The following is a 16,742-nucleotide window of genomic DNA, read 5'->3' on the forward strand; positions in this document are numbered from 1 at the left end:
GATTGTGCTTAGCACTTTCCATGTTTTTACTGACTTAATACTTGTGACTTCTTATAATGACTTAATGACATAGGTGTTATTATTATCCCTGTTTAACATTATAAGGAAACTACTTAACAGAGAGGTTAAGTAATTTGCCCAAAATTATCAAGCCAGTAAGTGGCACAGGTGGAAAGTGAATCCACATTTCGGCTCTGGTGTCTTAACTATAAAGCTCCACAGATGAACACATCACAACTAGCCTGTTAGGCCCACGTCCCACCATCAGCCAGGACCACATTAAGTGATATATGCATACAATGTATATATATTAAGTGATGTACATTTAGTGATATGTATGGACAGGACCACATTAAGTGATACACATTTAGTCCAGAGCCAGGCATGTGCCAGACCCTCAAACGTCAGATGGAGGACCTGTATCCTTTGATGGCATCCTTGCCAAATTCTCCACCTCAGTATTGACTTGCACAGTCCAGTTACTCATTCAACAGTGACTGTTTCTGTACCCAAATTTTTGCCTGATTTATATTCTGTCCAAAACTAAGAAATGCCACGTTCCCTCATGTTGAACATGTGCCGTCTTCAACAGAAATGGAAAATATTTCAAATAAATTCAAATAGAATATTTGTGATTGCTGCCTAAGTAAACTATTAAATTTAATACTACAAAATCTGTTCATTTATGAGCAAGCTTAATTACACATAACCCATTTTATGTTCCTAAACTAATAAAGTGATCTTAGTTACTTAATAAATGCTATTCAAATATAAATATCGGTATTTATATGTTTTTTTTTGGGGGGGGTTGTTTTGTTTTGTTTTTCCCTTCAATTCCTGGAGAAAGTTAAAAGGAAGAAACTTCAGAATTTTGGAAATTTTATCTTTATGCTCAAGACTAAGATAATCCATATCTCAGAGTAGACTTTTTTAGACCTTATATTCTTAATTTTTTTGATGAATAGCTTACAGAATCAAGTCTAAGAGTAAGCTGAAGTAAATATATTCACCACTTTCATGTCACCAGCACTCACTTTTGATCTACCAGGTCAGTTACGACCATGGGAAGGTAAATTGGACAGGATTGTGTCCTGTAACAAACCTCTTGCTTATTATCTGACACTCCCTCTATCTTCTACCTTTGTACAAATGGTTTTGTGATGGTGACACTACTTCCCCAGGTGTCTTAGTTTAATCTTGTTGTGATATCAGAATACATTTCCTTTTACTCTCCTAGGCAAAGGAACACTAGACCATTTCTCTTTTCAGAAACTACATTGGTGCTACATGTGTTCTGCAATGAATTTACTGCTGTCCCCTAGGTACTACCTCCAATAGTTTCCATAATTCTGAAAAAGCACGTTTCTTAGTCTCTTTTTCTGTTTTTCTTCCTCTTTCTCCCCCATTCCTCAAAACAGATCAGAGAGGCAATCTTGTCTGCCCTTATATCTTTCAACCTTTCCCACATGACCAGGGTTAGCAATCAACCTAGTTACAGTGATATTTATGGACTAGTCCCTCAGGACACAGGACCTTCCCAAGAGAATTGCATGTTCTCTCCTCTCCCCAAATCCCCCAAACAGAGGGGATTTCTAACAAGAAACTTGGTTCTCAGCCTTTAGAGTACAGCTCATGTCAGGAAGGGACAGGCCTGTCTTACACTTGCTTTCGGGCGTCACATTCCTAGGTCACACCATATAGAGCAGCCCTTACAGCTAAGAGGCAGCAGCTGAATGTGAGATGCCTCCCTTCCCCCCTGGCGCAGGGACACAGGATGTGCAAAGCCCCCCCTCCCACAAAGGAAGCAAAGATGGGAAGACAAGATATCTACCACCCTTGTCTTGCTCTGCCTGTTGAGAAGAGTGGAGGGAAGGAGGGAAGGAGGGGAAAAGAAGAAGGAAGGAGTAGATCAGAAGAGGTATGAGAGAACAGAAATGGGAAGACCTGCTCTGTGGCTATCATAATAGTCCAGAGATAGGTAATGAGTGCTTAAAATAGTTGGGTTGTAGAGACATGCAATGGAAGGGAAAGTATGCAAGTATTTTGGAAGTCAGCTACAAGGACCTGGTGACTGCCTGGATATGGGAGACGTAAAGAAAGGAACTTTACAGTTCACAGAATATTTTCAAAGGAGGCAACAGTTAAGATGATGCAGTGTGGAGTGGTATCTGAGCAAGCCTAAACTGGTGAGACGAACGAGGCCAGCCTCTCCTTGACAAAGGCTGGTTCAACAGTGGAACAACACCCAAGTGCAAGCGTCCAGGCTGGCCTCAGAGCCGCTCCAGGAGGCCAGGAAGAGCCTCTTAGTGCTAAAGCCACCCTAGCATTTCTGTTTGCTTCTCTCAAGGACCAGATTCCCGGGAGAATCCCATGAACGGAACCAAAGCCTCAAACATCCCTAGAAACAGTAAATACTGCTTCATCACAGCGTGCTAACCTGGTGAGCTCCGTCCCCAGCATAACTCAGATGCCTTGCCCACCCACCTTCCAAATGCAATGAGCCTCTAAAAATAGAAGTGGCAAAATGAGGTACGAGCTGATAGAGCCGTCACCCTTTGGTATTTCCTCCCCATCAGGTCCACACCAGACTTCCAAGGGAGAAGTGGTATATTTCACTAAGAAATGTGTCACTGTTCTATCATATGAAACCCAGGAATGTTGCTGTCAGACAAACAGGGCTAGTCTCTCTCTAGAACAGCACTGGCCAATGGAACTTACTGCAATGATGGAAATGGCTCTTAAGTACTTCGATTGTGGCTAGTATGACAGGGAACCTGAATTTTTAGTTTTATTTAATTTAAATAGCCACATGTGGCTAGTGGTTACTGTGGACAGAGCAGGCCTAGAACTTAAAAAAATAAAATAAAATAGATTCAGCTACTACCACGAGCTGAATCTCGAAAGCCCAGCATCTGCTCAAATGATTTTCTAGCCCCGAGCTCTTCTTTGGTCATTATTACAGCTAGACATCAATGTGTCTCCAAAACATCTGTTTGGAAGGCATTCAAAGCTGCTAGCCCAGCCACTCACCAACGTTTGAGAACCACTGATCTAAAATTGTACATCCATTTCCCTTGCGAAACAAACAACTTGGTCGTCAAGAGAAAGGAAAGGGAGCTGCCACTTGTGAAGTTTGCGACATGTCCTGGTGACATCAGTCCTAGCTTACTGTACCTCCAGGAAGAAGCACTATAAACTCTGAACTAGCTCACAACAGCAGACACACTTCCTGCCACCTCCTGTGGTCTGGGTAGAGAGGAAATTGTTCTTTATTCAGCAAATCTTGGTTTATAAGTGGGGAAAAAGGTATATTTTATAGGCAGTGAATAGAGAGTATCATCCTGGCTTCTAACCTCATTCAGGAAAAATTTGGTACATGATACAGTGTTCCCAAGTATGAAAAGGTAATCTTCTATGAATAAGAACTAGGATTCCAGTTTCTCAGAGAAAGGAGACATATGAGAAAACACACAACATGTCTCTCTGCTATTTTAATAATAATAATAATAAAAATTATTATTATCATTATTACCAGCATTTATTGAAGTTTTCAGTGTGCCCAGCATTGTGCTCAGGGCTATATTTCATTTCACCCTCATGTAACTCCACGAAGTAAGAACTATTACTGTCTCTATTTTAGTCCTGAGGCTTCAGCAAGTCTAATTCCACGAGGTTACACAGCAAGGAAGAGGTGGGACCAGGAAGCAAACCCTGTTTGTTTGTTCCTCAAGAATCCAAAATACTATCTCCTTTTACATTTTCATACATATTCAAACTGTAAATCTATTCAATCGTATTCATACCCTTTATGTTATTGAGTTTTAAGTATAGCATCTTCAATTATTCAAGCTATGACGCCACATGCTATTTTAAAAAAGTCTTCAACCACTCAGTTTACCCCAAGTCCTTCAGCATGTGCTGAACCAGGGTAACCCACACTGAAGAATTTGTGGCAATAAAGATATCCAAATACTGGATCAAAGGCAAGAACCAATTTTACTCCCGCTGTGCTCAGGCAACATGCCAAGGGAAGGCTGGCCTGACCACCTGGATCAAAGCAAGCCCTCTCTACTCAGCGTTCATCACACTGTCTCTATTATGGCACTTAACACATGGAAATATCCACATGACCCCACTAATTAGTGTGCTCTTAAGAGTAGGAACTATGCCTGATTCATCTGTGAGCTTCCATAGCACTAAACACATAATAAACACCTAATAGATCAATACCAAGACACAAATTCTTATGACAGTAAAAGTGAACTACAATTTGACTATAAAACATACAACTATGAAAATGTAAGAAAGTTTTAAGAAACTCCTAAGAAAATATAGGACAAAACCTTTGGGATATAGACCTAGGCAAACTGTTCTTAGATGTGACACCAAAAGCATAATCCACAAGGAAAAAAAGATCAATAAATTAGACTTTTATCAAAATTCAAAACTTTTTTCCTGTAAAAGATCCTGTTATAAGGATGAAAAGACAAATAACACACTGAAAAAATATGTGTGGAAGCCACACATCTGACAAAGGATTAGTATCTAAAATATATAAAGAAGTCTCAAAGCTCAATAGTAAAAAAAATATATATCCAGTTAGAACAAGGGCAAAAGACATAAGCAAACATTTCACCAAAGAGGATATACAGATGGCAAATAAGCACATGAAAAGATATTCAACATCATTAGCCGTTAGGGAATGCAAATTAAAACACTTAATGGAACAGCTAGAATAATAAACACTGGTGAGGATGCAGAGAAAATGGATCTCTCATATACATTGGTGGTGGGAACGTAAAATACTACAGGCACTCTGGAAAACAGTTTGGCAATTTCTTAAAAAACTAAATATACACTTACCATACAAAATCCAGTAATCACACTCTTGGCACTTCTCTAATTTTAGGAGCCAAAAACTAGAAACCTAAATGTCCTTCAATAGGCAGATGGTTAAACACACTGTGGTACGTTCACACCATAGACTAAACTATTAATAATGCAATAGCTTGGGTGGATCTCAAGGGTATTATGCTGAATGAAAAAAATCTCAAAAGGTCACATACGACATGTAATTTTACTTATGTAACACTCTCAAAATTACAGAGATAGAGAATAGATCAGTGGTTACCAGGGTTTAGAGAGAGAAGTGACTATAAAGGGGTGCCAGAAGGGAGATCCTTGAGGTGCTGGAGTAGTTCTGTATTTTCACTGTGGTGATGGCTACAGGAATCTACACGTGAAAAAATAACTGTACAGAAGTATACACGCACAAACACAAACGCGTGCATGTAAAACTGGTGAAATCTCAATATGCTCTGGATTGTACCAATGTCAGTTTCCTGGTTCCATTATTGTATAATATATGGTAATATAAGATGTTACCTATGGGGTAAAGAAAACACAGGACCTCTCTACTGTTTTTGCAACTTCACATAAAGCAATTATCATTTTAAGACAAAAAGTTTATTTAAAAAAAGAAAAGAGCTCACACTATAGGCATTTTACTTAAAACAAAACAAACAAAAAAGAGGTGTCTATAGCTTCAGTACTGGCCAGTAAGGTCCCAAACACAAATTTAAACATACACAGCAGGACTATACGACTTCATTTTCTAAAAGCTTAAATCGAATTCTCCAGGGTCTTAACAGGGCTATACATGGTGCGATAAAAAAATACAGTGAATGGTGCTGCTGAGTGCCATTCAACAGAAAGGCAGAGGTCTTCAATATGGGAAATGGAGCATCAAACCTTAGTAACAGTGGGTGACAAGTTGCAACTTGTTCAGTGCAGTCAGTCAAGTGTGAACCACAGTTGGGAGGTGTGTTTTAAAGTGTGATGTAAATCATCCTCCATCATGACAACGCTCCGTGTCACACATGGCTTCTGGTACATGGCAATTTCTGTCAAATAAAAACATTACGGTGTGTCCTCATCCACCTTATTCACCAGATGTGGCACCGTGCGACTTCTGCGACTTCTGGCTCTTCCCCAAAGTCAAAATTTTTCAGGACATCGAGGCAGCCATAACAGCTCAACTAAAAACATCCACGAAAGGGGACGTCCAGAACTGCTTCAGAAAGTGGCAAGAGCAATGGGATAAGTGTGTTCGAAACAAGCGGGAGTATTTTGAGGGGGATTAATGGCAATGTGTCTTTTACTGTAATAAGTTTTTTAATTTAAACATTCAATGTATTGTTTGATCACACCTTAGAGTTATTTTCCCCACCCCCTCATATAAGGAAAAACAATGCCTAATGTGTGAGCCCCTTTGCCTCTTCCGGAGTCCAGGATTCCTGTCCTAAGTGCCTGGAATGAATATACCCTAAGGTTTCACAAGAACTGAGGCCAAGGGGCCTCCCAAGTTGGAGAACTCAGCGTGGTGCCAACACACAAACAAGCCCAGGCATAGTTTCCCGTCAGCAAAAGCAATGCACTGACCTACCCACAAATGGCCCAGATTTAAATTTTGCCTTTCCTCCAAGACAAAACAAAATCAAACCAACAATTTTTTTTAATTGCTAAGCAAACAAACAAAAACCTCAATAACCTCAGACTATTTCAACAAACCTTATAATCAAATATGTCCTCTTACTTGACCTCCAAGTTACCCCTTGCTTTTCAAGTATTCTATTGCTTAGTAAATTCTGGGACATAAGAACCTACCAAAATTAATGAAAAAATAGGAGGAGAAAAATTATTCAAAACACTAGAAAGCTTCCTTACCTGAGCTTCCATATGCATTTAAAATGCAGAGAGCCACACTGGGGAGAGGGACTACTATGGGAGAATTTTGCAATATCAGAACTACTAACAGGTCTTACAAAGCTATTTCCTTTTAATTTACTGACCTGGAAAGTCAGATTTTTACAATTTTCACTAGCAATTCCCTTGTTTCATAGTCATTATTTTTTCTTAAAAGCCCTATGTTATATACAGTAGTCTGCGGGTTTGCTTTCCGCAGTTTCAGTCAACCTGGGTCAACCACATTCTGAAAATATTAAACAGAAAATTCTGGAAATAAACAATTCACAAGTTTAAAATTTCCCGCTGTTCTGATCAGCATGATAAAATCTCAAGTCAATCCCACTCCATCCTGCCCAGGACGTGAATCATCCCTTTGTCCAGTGTATACACGACCTGCCCATTAGTCACTTAGCTCAGTTATCAGATGGACTGTCCTGGTATTGCAGTGCTTGTGTTCCAGTCACCCTTATTTTACTTAATAACGACCTCAAAGCAATTCACACAACTTTCATTATATTATATTGTTATAATTGTTCTATTTCATAAGTTAACTGTTGTTAATCTCTTACTGTGCCTCATTTATAAATTAAACTTTATCACAGATATGTACGTATAGGATAAAACATAGTATACATAGGGTTCAGTAGCATCTGAAGTTTTAGGCATCCACTGGAGGATAAGGGAGTACTGTAATACTTTCTCATTTTCAAAGCACTTCCACAAATTACTATGAAGAAACACAGCACTGGTACCTAGGGGCTGTACTTTTCAACAGAACTCTTAACCAGCCACACTACCATCTAATTTCAATTAGTTCAGCCATCTTTCCCCAGGCTCTGGGTCCACACTTCCCCACAGGGGTGGACAGTTAAAAAAAAAAAAAAAAAAAGCAGAGCTCTACCCACAGAAGCTTCCGGATTAACTAGCCAAGGGCAGACACTCTCAGTCTAATCAGCAGAGTACCTTCCCATAAAATCACTCATATTTCTGCATTCATGTGCTTTCTTAACGACAGCACTTTAAAATTTCATTTAAACTGAAAGTTCTCCATTAGCTTCCATGAAAAGATGTATTTTTAAATGCTTTGATCTCCACATGCCCTTTTGTACATTAGTATTCTTCACCCTCCACCATCTGCACAGAACCTAAAAGACCACGACTTCGATGCATTTTAAAAAGAAGGGGGAAGCGAGTGTAGTTGTAAGTGCAGCACCTTCTCTCCCTCCTATCCACTTGTAGTTTACAAGGGTTTCCTTATTTATCTTGAAAAATGTACCTCGCAAAAGCGAAAGCATATCCATCCAAAACTTAAACACCCCCACACACCACACCTCACCAGGGAGAGTAGCGGCATCTCTAAAGCCTCTACTCTCTGTCCTACTCCTTTTCATTCTGGTCAAACTAGTGATTTCCAACCCTCTACTCCTCTGTAAAACAGTTCAAAGTGTATTTAAGTATTGTTCCCATATAATTCCCATAAAGAGCGGTCATAGTAGTGTCACTATAATGCTCAGAGCAATGTGATGGAAAATAAATTTCACATTGGTCTAGATTCTTCAAGAAGTTGCAATCTAGAGAGACTCCTAACCATTAACCTGGGTCTGACCTGCACAGGGAGCTGTCAGAGTCCAGGAGTGGGCAGCCAGGAGTGGTGGGCAGCCAGGGGAAATCTCAGTCAGTGTGGCAGGGACCCACAGGCCAGTTTTGAAAGCAAAGAGCCATGACTGTTCAACATCTCAAACCCTGACTTTTACTTTCCCAAAAGGAAGAAAACTTTTTGGAATATAGCTATTAATATCCCTCTATTCTGGTTTTACTCCCTTATGGCAAGTAATATTATTTGGAGTGGTCAAAAGCATCTCCAGCTATCATAAATGGCTCTCGGGACCCCCACACCCACCCACGCCTACCCCTCCACCACCACTAAGGACTTTAGAAGCAGTACCGTGTATCAGGATGGCAAGGGAGCAAAATGTTGGTCCAAACCGCAAAGCCTCTGGAGGCCCACACAATCTGGGCCTCTGTCTACTGAAGCCCCAGTCCAGGTGATCCACACGTAAGCCAGGCATTTTCCAAAGCATTTGCCACTTGGAGACAGTAAACCAACACCAAAGCCCAAAAGGCAAAAACCTTCAAACGAAAATGGAAAGGGAAAGTCTTCCCAGCCACCAATCAAGATACCAGAGAGTAGGGCGTGGCAAGGCGCAGGAGCTGCGGGCGGGGAGTAGGGATTCTCAGGCTGGGGTTCCAAGGGGGTAAACTTGGCCTCAGCGCCGCGAGCTCAGTCCAGGCGGCAGAGGCCCTCGAGGTGGGTGCGCGCCGGAGTTCGTCTGTTCCAACGCCTTGTCCTCCAGCGGGGCTGACTATGGCCGGCCCCTACCCAAGTGCAGGGCCCCGGCTCCGCTCGGCTGTCATCGGCCGACGTGCCAATCTCCTTCCTGCCACAAATGTCACATTCCAAGAAAAAACAGTTCCACTTGGAAAGTTTAATGTTTTTTCATTTCTTTAAAGGCAGCACTAACGGCAAGGGAGAGCTAGATGTAACTCCCTGGTTTCTGTCAAAGAAACTTGGCTAGGGAGAACAAAGAAAGAGTAGCAGCTAACGCGATCCGAGCTTCGGGGTCCCGGGCGCGACCCCTTCGTCGCCCTACCCGCCAGAGCCGAGACTCCCCCGCCAGCAGGAAGGGTCCCGCCTGGAGCGCCACAGCCCATCTAGCAGGCGGGTGTGCGCGCCTTTGTCTCGCGCGGAGGGAAGCGGCCACCCGCCACCCTCTTCCGCCTCCTCCTTCGGCAATCGGGAGACCCGCGCGCGGGCGCGTCTCTGAGAGTGCAGCCATATGGCAGCGCCCCTCCGGAAAGGCCAGCCCCAGCATCGGGGGCGCGCCCGCACCCCGGGGCCGCGGGCCCGGCGGGAGGGCACAACTTGTTTTCTATGGGACGCCGAGCGGCGCAGCTCTGTTACGCGGCCCGCCGATACAAGGGGCCTGCCGGGTGGCGCGGGAACAGAGCTCTGCTCTTTAAAAAAAAATGGGGGGAGGCGGCGGAAATCTGAGTAAGAAAGCAAGATTCTGGTTGCGGACACTCCCGGTCCCTGGCGCGGAACCCGCTGCCCTAGTCTCTCCCGATCTCTTTGGCGGATCTCAGCCCGAGCCCCCGAAGAGGGGCCCCCTGCCCCGAGCAGCAGGGGCCCGGGCGCACTAGACGGCTGGCTCCTTCTCCTGGGAGATCTGGGAGACTCGGAGGCGTCCTCCCCTGCACCCCGATCGGGGACTGTGGGTTACCTTTCACCGCAGACTCACAAGTTCCCCGACGCAACTTTGCCCTCCACATGAGGCGATCATGGCTAGTTCACTTTCGCAGCTGGGGAAGGCGGCCGCCGGGCAGCGCGTTGGGCATGGCGTGGGGCAGTGCGGGAAAGCGGCGCGCGACAATCAGCCCCATTCACACAGGGAAAAGAGAAATGCCAGGGCTTCACTTCCAACCCCAAACCCGACAACCGCTGCTGGGTCCTAGAGCGTCCCGCGAGCTCCCGCGGCCGCCCGCGCTCCCCGAGCGCAGGTCGGGAAGGGTCGTCCGGGCTCGTCACTGTAACCCTACACTCCACCCCCGCCCCGGCGCCCAGCCTCTGGGCCCTAGAGCCCGTCTCCAGCCTCCCGCCACCCCTCCCCCGGCCCGCGAGCTTGCCTGCTGAAATAGCCTGGAGCCCGCTGACGTGTCTCTGAGAGTTAGGAGGGCAATAGCCTCCCTTGTTTTGTCCCCTGCCGTGGTTTAATTAATGTCAGACTCACCAGTTCTCCTTTCTTCGACATTCTCTTCCTTCCCACCAGGCCAACTCCCGACGAAATCGGTTTCCCAATCTACCCTCTAGGTCCAGATTATGTTCTGTTTCGGAATTTTTCTTGAGTGGAATCTCCAGGTGAAAAGTGGCCACATTTTTCTCTTTGCATTCCCCAGGGCCCAGCTTCCATCACACATTGGGATTGGATGACAAACTGCTCGACGTGCTCCGTTGACCGGCAGAAGGGCCGAAACAGATCTTACAGCCTCAGCTATTAAATGTGTTGGCAGAACTGTACATCCTGTGGCTACAAACCCCCAGGCCGTTACCTGCCCCAGTGTAGGAAAAGAAAGTGACTCTAGGAAAATATTGCTGGTTCTTCCCCACCTCTTAAATCAGGCTGCACTAACACTATTCACCCATTCCATTATACTCAATTATACTTGGCAGACTTCCGGAGGCTTGATTTGGAGACCAGGAACTGTCCCACCATAACATTTCTCCCTAGCTTTCAGCGGCCAGCTCTGCTGCTCAGAGGATGAAAGGTCAGGTCAATAGGGCAGTTGCTGTGGAAGATGTTAATAGGAGAGTCAGTATATACTGGCCTCTGGTGCTTCTCTCCTACCCTTGCATTTTCACTGGACCAAATGTGTGGCAACTACCTAAATAGTCAGCCAGCAGTTTTATCCCTCCACTTAATCCTGGTGGGTTGTGTGTCCTTCTAATTCCAGCCTATTCTTCTCTTCTCAAGATAAAGCTCAAATCCAGTCATTTAACAATTATTTACCAAATACCTAATCTATTTAAAGTCAAGTATCCTAGTATTTGATAGCACATAAAAGAAGCAGCTAAGGAGCCCTTCAAAGATTTATTATTAGGTTGGTACAAAAGTAATTGCAGTTTAAAGGGTTAAAAATAATTGCAAAAACCGCAATTACTTTTGCATTAACCTAATATCTAGTTAAGAAGACAAGATATGCAAACGAAACAAGAAAGCAACAACTTGGGAGATCTAAGTATTGGAGATGCCTGGAAAAGGTGGAGAGAAGGTGTGGCTGCAGAAGAAAGGAGAGGCTGAAGGGTGGTGGAGCTCAGATACAGCTAGCATTTCAGCATAGACTGGGGAAGAGGTAATGGAGAGAAAAAAGAGGGAAAGAAGGAAGGAAACATTTATTAATTGTCCTCTATTAGATATCATGCTATATATACTAGGAGGCAGCAGAATTTACCAGTTACAAGCATCCACAGGAAAAAGACAGGCATGAGTTGAGTAACCACTCACTATCTATGTGACCTTGGGCAAGCCATCTAACTTCTCTAAATCTCAGTTTCCTCATTTGCAAGATGATGAAAATAGCAGGAAACCTCATAGGGTGGTTGTAAGAACTGAATAAAGTAACAAATGTAGAATACTTAACACAATGCATACAAACACTCAACATATACTTGCTATTATTTCAACCAACCCTCCAATAGCCCTATAAGATAGAATCTGGGAAATATTAATAGTTGCAGGAAACAATGCCTTGTGAGGTTGGGGCAAAGGAGGTGGAAAGGAAGAGATACCATGCAGATACCAAATCTTTGAAGATACCGAATACAATGAAAAAAGATACCGAATCTTTGAAGCAAGATTTTACTCTTTTTATTAACTAGATGGCTATCCTGGGAGGAAGAACAAAGTAACCAAGTTCACCCAGATTTTGAAGTCGGGTCATAGGAAGAATGGGTCATTGGACCAATGATGGAAGAATGGAGTTGAGAGGGAGAACTAATCTGAGAAAGCTGTTGAGACACTTAATGTCCTTTGGGCAAGAGGCAACAAGAAACAACAGGCTGGGTGAGAAGTTGAAAACAGAGGTGTAGAGAATAAAAGAGATGAAGTTGTGGATATCAGTTTACCTGGAGAATAACCACAAAGAAAACTTAGGGAAAGAAGGAAGAAGAAGAAGAGGCTGAAGGAGCAGAGAACTGGGCAGGTTTAAAGGCATGGAAGCCAGAGAAAGTTTTAAGATGGTCCCTCTTTCAAGTGCTACAGATCCCTAGACTTCTGATGAAGGGACAGGTGCAGTTTGTGGGCTCAAGGATCTTCTGATTCAATCAGGCGAACCTATCCTAGACTCTTCAAATTGGTACCACAGTATAACACAAGAGTCAAATTCATGGCAGCACAGGCAGAAAAACCTGCTGGAGGCCCGGTACCTTACTTTCTTCACTATTAATCATCACTACATCAAATATGGAAAATGAATAATCTTCTACATCAAATATATCTGAATCTATTGTTCAGGAACTAAGGCCTAAGAAAAAGACTTTGGATTTGACTAGCAAGAGATCATCAATAACACTTTACAGTATATTTGGTTGGAGAGTCCAACATGTGGTTGAATAGAAAGGAGGTATGTTTATGATAGAAGCTGAATGTAGCTTTACTAGCAGCCAGGTAGTGAAACAGTCAGCATCTGTGTTTTCTTTGGATCTATATTCTCACTCTAAAGGTCAGCATCCTTTCTAAAGTGACCCAGGTTGTCTTTTACTCACCCCTAGGAAAGTTAAGAAGGTGATAGAAGACTTTCAGTGCTTTTAGAGATAGCTCAGAGAACTGTCTCCAAACAGGGCAGGTACCACAATGCAGGACATTCCAGACAAGCACAGAGGCCAGAAGAGTGAGGTAACAGACATCCAGATAGAGGAGAATGAGCTTGGCCTTTAGAGTAAGTCCTGTGTTCTAGTCCTGGTTCCACCTATTTCCAACTATGGAGAGTAACCTAACAAGAGCCTCAGCTTCCTCCTCCGTGAAATAGGAATAATTATACTTACCTCATTGACTTATTGTGAGGATTAAATAATATATGTCAAGTGCTGAGCAGACAATAGAAATTCAAAAGAAATGCTTCCCTTCTCCTCCAATGATTTGAAACACCAAGGAATTTTAAATTTCTATAAAAATGCAAATTTCCTCTCCCCCCTCCCCTTCCCACTGAGTTGAGTAATTGATGTTTCCCAGTTTTTAGACTCCCAAGCTTCTACCGTGTTTCTCCGAAAATAAGACCTAGCCTCTTCTCCTCTGCACCCAGCAAATACACATTCAAAGTCCTTTTATCAGCTACTCCTTTGACTGGGATGAGCCCTAAGAATGGGCCTGAGTTTGCTAGGAAGGAAATAGCAAGTGGCAAAAGGAGAATGGACAGGCGCGGCCACAAAAGGGATAGCTACCGCACAGCATCACCCAGGACGAGGCACACTGCAAGTAGTAGTTCTTGATTAATGCCTGAACAAACCAATGACTGAATGCGACCAGAACGTCTTAATCAAAATGTTTGGTTTGCTTCTAGAACATGTAAGGATATTTTTTAAGCCCAAGTTATGTAGCGCTTCCCAAAGATTGATTTATAAACCAAAACACATAAAATGGTACATGCCTGATATCCCCACCTCCAAATTCTAGAGGTTCAGAATCTCTAAGGGTGGAGAGAAGGTGTGGCTGCAGAAGAAAGGAGAGGCTGAAGGGTGGTGGAGCTCAGATACAGCTAGCATTTCAGCATAGACTGGGGAAGAGGTAATGGAGAGAAAAAAGAGGGAAAGAAGGAAGGAAACATTTATTAATTGTCCTCTATTAGATATCATGCTATATATACTAGGAGGCAGCAGAATTTACCAGTTACAAGCATCCACAGGAAAAAGACAGGCATGAGTTGAGTAACCACTCACTAGCTGTGTGACCTTGGGCAAGCCATCTAACTTCTCTAAATCTCAGTTTCCTCATTTGCAAGATGATGAAAATAGCAGGAAACCTCATAGGGTGGTTGTAAGAACTGAATAAAGTAACAAATGTAGAATACTTAACACAATGCATACAAACACTCAACATATACTTGCTATTATTTCAACCAACCCTCCAATAGCCCTATAAGATAGAATCTGGGAACTATTAATAGTTGCAGGAAACAATGCCTTGTGAGGTTGGGGCAAAGGAGGTGGAAAGGAAGAGATACCATGTAGATACCAAATCTTTGAAGATACCGAATACAATGAAAAAAGATACCGAATCTTTGAAGCAAGATTTTACTCTTTTTATTAACTAGATGGCTATCCTGGGAGGAAGAACAAAGTAACCAAGTTCACCCAGATTTTGAAGCCGGGTCATAGGAAGAATGGGTCATTGGACCAATGATGGAAGAGTGGAGTTGAGAGGGAGAACTAACCTGAGAAAGCTGTTGAGACACTTAATGTCCTTTGGGCAAGAGGCAACAAGAAACAACAGCCTGGGTGAGAAGTTGAAAACAGAGGTATAGAGAATAAAAGAGATGGAGCTGTGGATATCAGTTTACCTGGAGAATAACCACAAAGAAAACTTAGGGAAAGAAGGAAGAAGAAGAAGAGGCTGAAGGAGCAGAGAGCTGGGCAGGTTTAAAGGCATGGAAGCCAGAGAAAGTTTTAAGATGGTCCCTCTTTCAAGTGCTACAGATCCCTAGACTTCTGATGAAGGGACAGGTGCAGTTTGTGGGCTCAAGGATCTTCTGATTCAATCAGGCGAACGTATCCTAGACTCTTCAAATTGGTACCACAGTATAACACAAGAGTCAAATTCATGGCAGCACAGGCAGAAAAACCTGCTGGAGGCCCGGTACCTTACTTTCTTCACTATTAATCATCACTACATCAAATATGGAAAATGAATAATCTTCTACATCAAATATATCTGAATCTATTGTTCAGGAACTAAGGCCTAAGAAAAAGACTTTGGATTTGACTAGCAAGAGATCATCAATAACACTTTACAGTATATTTGGGTGGAGATTCCAACATGTGGTTGAATAGAAAGGAGGTATGTTTATGATAGAAGCTGAATGTAGCTTTACTAGCAGCCAGGTAGTGAAACAGTCAGCATCTGTGTTTTCTTTGGATCTATATTGTCACTCTAAAGGTCAGCATCCTTTCTAAAGTGACCCAGGTTGTCTTTTACTCACCCCTAGGAAAGTTAAGAAGGTGATAGAAGACTTTCAGTGCTTTTAGAGATAGCTCAGAGAACTGTCTCCAAACAGGGCAGGTACCACGATGCAGGACATTCCAGACAAGCACAGAGGCCAGAAGAGTGAGGTAACAGACATCCAGATAGAGGAGAATGAGCTTGGCCTTTAGAGTAAGTCCTGTGTTCTAGTCCTGGTTCCACCTATTTCCAACTATGGACAGTAACCTAACAAGAGCCTCAGCTTCCTCCTCCGTGAAATAGGAATAATTATACTTACCTCATTGACTTATTGTGAGGATTAAATAATATATGTCAAGTGCTGAGCAGACAATAGAAATTCAAAAGAAATGCTTCCCTTCTCCTCCAATGATTTGAAACACCAAGGAATTTTAAATTTCTATAAAAATGCAAATTTCCTCTCCCCCCCCCTTCCCACTGAGTTGAGTAATTGATGTTTCCCAGTTTTTAGACTCCCAAGCTTTTACTGTGTTTCCCCGAAAATAAGACCTAGCCTCTTCTCCTCTGCACCCAGCAAATACACCTTCAAAGTCCTTTTATCAGTTACTCCTTTGACTGGGATGAGTCCTAAGAATGGGCCTGAGTTTGCTAGGAAGGAAATAGCAAGTGGCAAAAGGAGAATGGACAGGCACGGCCACAAAAGGGATAGCTACCGCACAGCATCACCCAGGACGAGGCACACTGCAAGTAGTAGTTCTTGATTAATGCCTGAACAAACCAATGACTGAATGCGACCAGAACGTCTTAATCAAAATGTTTGTTTTGCTTCTAGAACATGTGAGGATATTTTTTAAGCCCAAGTTCTGTAGTGTTTCCCAAAGATTGATTTATAAACCAAAACACATAAAATGGTACATGCCTGATATCCCCACCTCCAAATTCTAGAGGTTCAGAATCTCTAAGGGTGGAGTCCTAGAAGCCAGTCTAAGTGACCCCTGGCACACTGACATTTGAAGGCCACGGACTAAGGTCTCCAACTGGCTCACTGAGGGTACGGGGCTCTTGCAAGTCTCTTTCAGTAGCATTTATTACATCAGAGCTTAATATGATAAAGGTAAAGGTTGATGGCTGACATATTAGAGGTTAAAGCATGGTGGGAACACAGAGGAGTGACTGATTTTGCATGGTGGTAGTGGGGAGGTTCCAAGAAATCCACGTGCTGAGAGAAGGATATTACTAGCAAAGGCGTGGGCACGAGAAAGAAAGTACACATTGCCATGCTTCTCA

At 43.0% G+C, this 16,742-nt stretch overlaps 1 protein-coding gene across 6 annotated transcripts in view; it reads right to left on the reverse strand.

Annotated features, from left to right (window-relative positions):
• AMOTL1 (angiomotin like 1) overlaps positions 1 to 16,742 on the reverse strand; it is a 134,489-nt gene that overhangs the window by 89,673 nt on the left and 28,074 nt on the right. The window contains exon 1 of one of the 6 annotated variants that reach the window (XM_074335587.1): positions 10,047 to 10,319. The exons of 3 other annotated variants lie outside the window; for them this stretch is intronic. In XM_074335587.1, coding sequence (XP_074191688.1) covers positions 10,047 to 10,077 — 31 coding nt within the window. In that variant the 5' untranslated portion in view covers positions 10,078 to 10,319. Of the gene's footprint in view, positions 1 to 8,692; positions 9,499 to 10,028; positions 10,320 to 16,742 lie in introns of those variants that run through there. 2 more of the 6 variants (XM_074335586.1, XM_074335583.1) reach the window with 2 other exon arrangements.

Source organism: Rhinolophus sinicus, linkage group LG06, assembly GCF_036562045.2.
Source record: "Rhinolophus sinicus isolate RSC01 linkage group LG06, ASM3656204v1, whole genome shotgun sequence".
In the NCBI taxonomy this organism is placed as follows: Eukaryota; Metazoa; Chordata; class Mammalia; order Chiroptera; family Rhinolophidae; genus Rhinolophus; species Rhinolophus sinicus.